Below are 3231 nucleotides of genomic sequence, written 5' to 3'. Positions count from 1 at the left end.
GTGTTGTAGGAGAAGATGAACAGGGAGTGGTGGTGGTGGGTCCAGGTGGAGGTATTGATATCATCTAGTAACAGGTATATTACTCTGTTTGGCAATGTGCAATGTATTTATATTTACACACGCTGATATGGTAACTACAATGCTAATTCATTCCTGCTATTGGTTAGATGATTGGCCTTTGAGAATTGGTTATATTGCTTTTCTTTTTGCAGCAATAGAGAGTTGGTTAAGTGGTGAAACTATTTATTACTCACATTTTGAAATTTTCTTACTAGGCATCAACTGTGGAGAGGATAATGAAGAATTTACGGTTCAAAATCACTAAGTTGAGGCAATCTTTGGAAGAATCTAGGTATACCCTTTCTAGAATGTGACTGAAAAAAAAAACTAAGAACACTTCTATCTGTTCAAATAATTCCCTCCTTTGAGTTTATAACATCAGCTATACGGCCAGGTCAGACACTGATCGGTTGCAGAGTCTTACAGACAAACAAGCTCAAACTATTGAAGAAAACAAGTTATACATCAAGAAGTTGGAGGAAAGAGAGAGGGTGCTGACTCAAAATGTAGTTCCTTGACTGATCAAAATATGTTATGGTTATTTTGCTCTACATTCATAAACCATGTTCTTTTTTATACTATACTAACTTATTTCTCATTTTCTCTGGCTGGAAAAAAAGGTTGAGGAATTCCTATTGGAAATTCAGGAAACTGAAGCAGAGGTAACTAGATGGAGAGAAGCTTGTGAATTAGAAGTTGAGGCTGCAAAAACTGAGATTCAAGAACGCGACAAAGTGGTAAAATTCCATTCCTTTCTTTGTTGGTATTCACTTTGATGCTTTCTTTCCTAGTCTATATAGTAATTTCAGGATTTGTCTAAAACTGTGTAATTAGATTGGCATTCTGAAACAAGAGTTAGAGAAAACAATGGCTTCTTTGGACATATCAAATGGCAAACTAAAGCTGAAAGAAGAACTTGTTGCTGCAGCCATGGCTGCTCAGGCTGCAGCAGAGAAGTCCTTACAACTAGCTGACAGCAGATCTGCAGGGCTCCGTGAGAGGATAGAAGAGTTGTCCAGGAAACTAGAAGAAGTAGAAAGTCGAGAGCGGCATAGTTTTATTATGTCAGTACCTCATTTTATAATTGATGATAAATGTTACAAATACTTTTATTAGATTTATTAGACATTGCATGAGCTTTTATCATGTTATTTTGTACTTAGATTTTATAAAATTGTAATGACATTATTGGGATATAGAATATGTATTATAAATTTTAATAATTTCACTCCAACAGTGTTATAAAAACTACAACAAAAATAACATGAACAAAGTATTATATAACATATTAAAATTGTAATGAAAAATTACATGATTACATTTTAAAAGTGTTATTAAATGAATATAACATAGGAGAAATGATAACATTAAAAAATAGTTATTATTATGAAATTATAACAATATTAAAATATAATGCTTTTTTATATATAACATAATAATAATGTAATTAAAACCTATACAATTACATTTTGAAAATATTATTAATAAATGTAACATAATGAACCATAACAATAAATTAATGTTACTATTTATAATATATAACACCAAAATAATGTTATAATATGCTATTTAATAACATGTGAAAAATGTAATTAAATGTCAGTACTTTTAATTACATGAGCTGTCTTAACAGTTGTTAAAATGTTATAAAATACATTTAATAACACTTTTTCAGTGTTATCGTAACTGTTTTTTCTTGTAGTGTGACCCATGAAATTCTAACCCAGAAAGTAACAATCTTGAATGTGCCCAGAAGCTCGATCAACAAATCGACTGGGTTTGAGCGACTGAGGTGGGTTCTATGGTATTTCTTTCCTGGAATGGAGTTTTTAGATCTGCAATAGCTTTATTACTCTTCCATATATTAGAGTTCAGGCATGAGGTAAGTATTCATATAAAAAAACCCTAATTTCAAATAAAGAGACTAACTTTTTCTTTTTGTGTGTTTGTTGTGGAAATGAGAATGATTTGCAGAGCTTAAATGTTTCGCCCAATTACAGGTGTATGAACTCATTTTGAAGCTTCCAATTACTTATGGGATTTGGGTATTTTTGTCTTAGAAATTTGTGTTATTATGAAAGTAGTTTATGTTAAAACAATTCTACTTGCTTGAGATTGGCTGAGTTGGTTTGTGTTGTTAGTTAGTGATATTTTTTCATAGCCAGTCAAGAGTGTTGTATCTCCAACATCTTCCACATTAGATGGGACTTTGGTTAATTTTTAATTGTCAAGTAAATTAAAGAAATGTATTATGCAGCAAAATAAAACTAAAGAAGGTGTTGAAGTGTAGTTGGCCAAATAACAAAGTCCCTAAACTACCCCTACTGCTCATAACAGAATTAACCAACTTTCAGTTATGACAGTTGGTGATCAAGCCTTTCTCACCAGCTTCAATCAGCATTGATATTTAAGGCTCAACTAGATTAAAGTTTGTGGGTTAATTTTTCGAGGGAAAACAGATTGTGAGAAAGAGAGAATTATGAGCTGTTTAGAGAGAGAGAGAGATGAGTTGCCCTTGAGTGTTATGTAATGGTGTGAGTTCAATTGCAGAAGCAAAGCTTCTCAAGATTGTGTAATTGGAACTGTTGTAATCTCTCATTAAATATCAGCTAATAAAGATTCTCTAAAGCCATTGTTGTGGCTGTTTGTTTTAGTAGGTGGATATTACCTTGTTCGAACCTTGTTAAATTTGTGTGTTCTTAATGCTTGTTTAAAGATCTTGTTACTGGTTTTATATTTGCTGCATTACATTACAGTGTTTGTTGTTGATTTTGTTTCATTGATCATTGTCTTGTTTATAGATAAGATACATTCATTAGTTTTATTAATCAAAAAGAACCATCTTATGTATTTGAAACTGAAACCAAAAAGATTATCACATCAAGAAAACCAAGTAGTCACTCAGAGGACTTTTAGACCACTATTAGCACCAGATTTGATATGGACAATAACCAAATGCTTGATCCCAATAGTGTTGTTCTTAATGATATCAACAAGAAGAAGCTTCTTCAATTTTCACATCTTTTATTTCAAAAACTTGCTCTAATTGACGATTACTATGTTCCTGGGTTTCGCTTCATGAATTTCGGTTCTATATGAAAATCTTATTCATTATTATGTATCATAATGAAGTCAAAAAACAGAGAAACTCCCAATAAAAATATGGATGGC

The 3231-nt window shown here is 31.7% G+C and overlaps 1 protein-coding gene across 1 annotated transcript; it reads left to right on the top strand.

The window, feature by feature from the left end:
• On the top strand, positions 1-1283 carry LOC133038922 (uncharacterized protein At3g49055-like). The gene is made up of 5 exons (XM_061117575.1): positions 1-74; positions 276-352; positions 455-566; positions 681-797; positions 895-1283. The coding sequence occupies exons 2-5, from the start codon at positions 297-299 to the stop codon at positions 1174-1176; spliced, it is 567 nt and encodes a 188-aa protein (XP_060973558.1). The 5' UTR covers positions 1-74; positions 276-296; the 3' UTR covers positions 1177-1283.
• Positions 1284-3231: the final 1948 nt, after the last annotated feature.

This window comes from Cannabis sativa, chromosome 6 (genome assembly GCF_029168945.1).
Source record: "Cannabis sativa cultivar Pink pepper isolate KNU-18-1 chromosome 6, ASM2916894v1, whole genome shotgun sequence".
Taxonomy (NCBI): domain Eukaryota; kingdom Viridiplantae; phylum Streptophyta; class Magnoliopsida; order Rosales; family Cannabaceae; genus Cannabis; species Cannabis sativa.
Note: the sequence above shows the minus strand (reverse complement) of the source record. Positions and strands in the feature narration are given on the sequence as shown.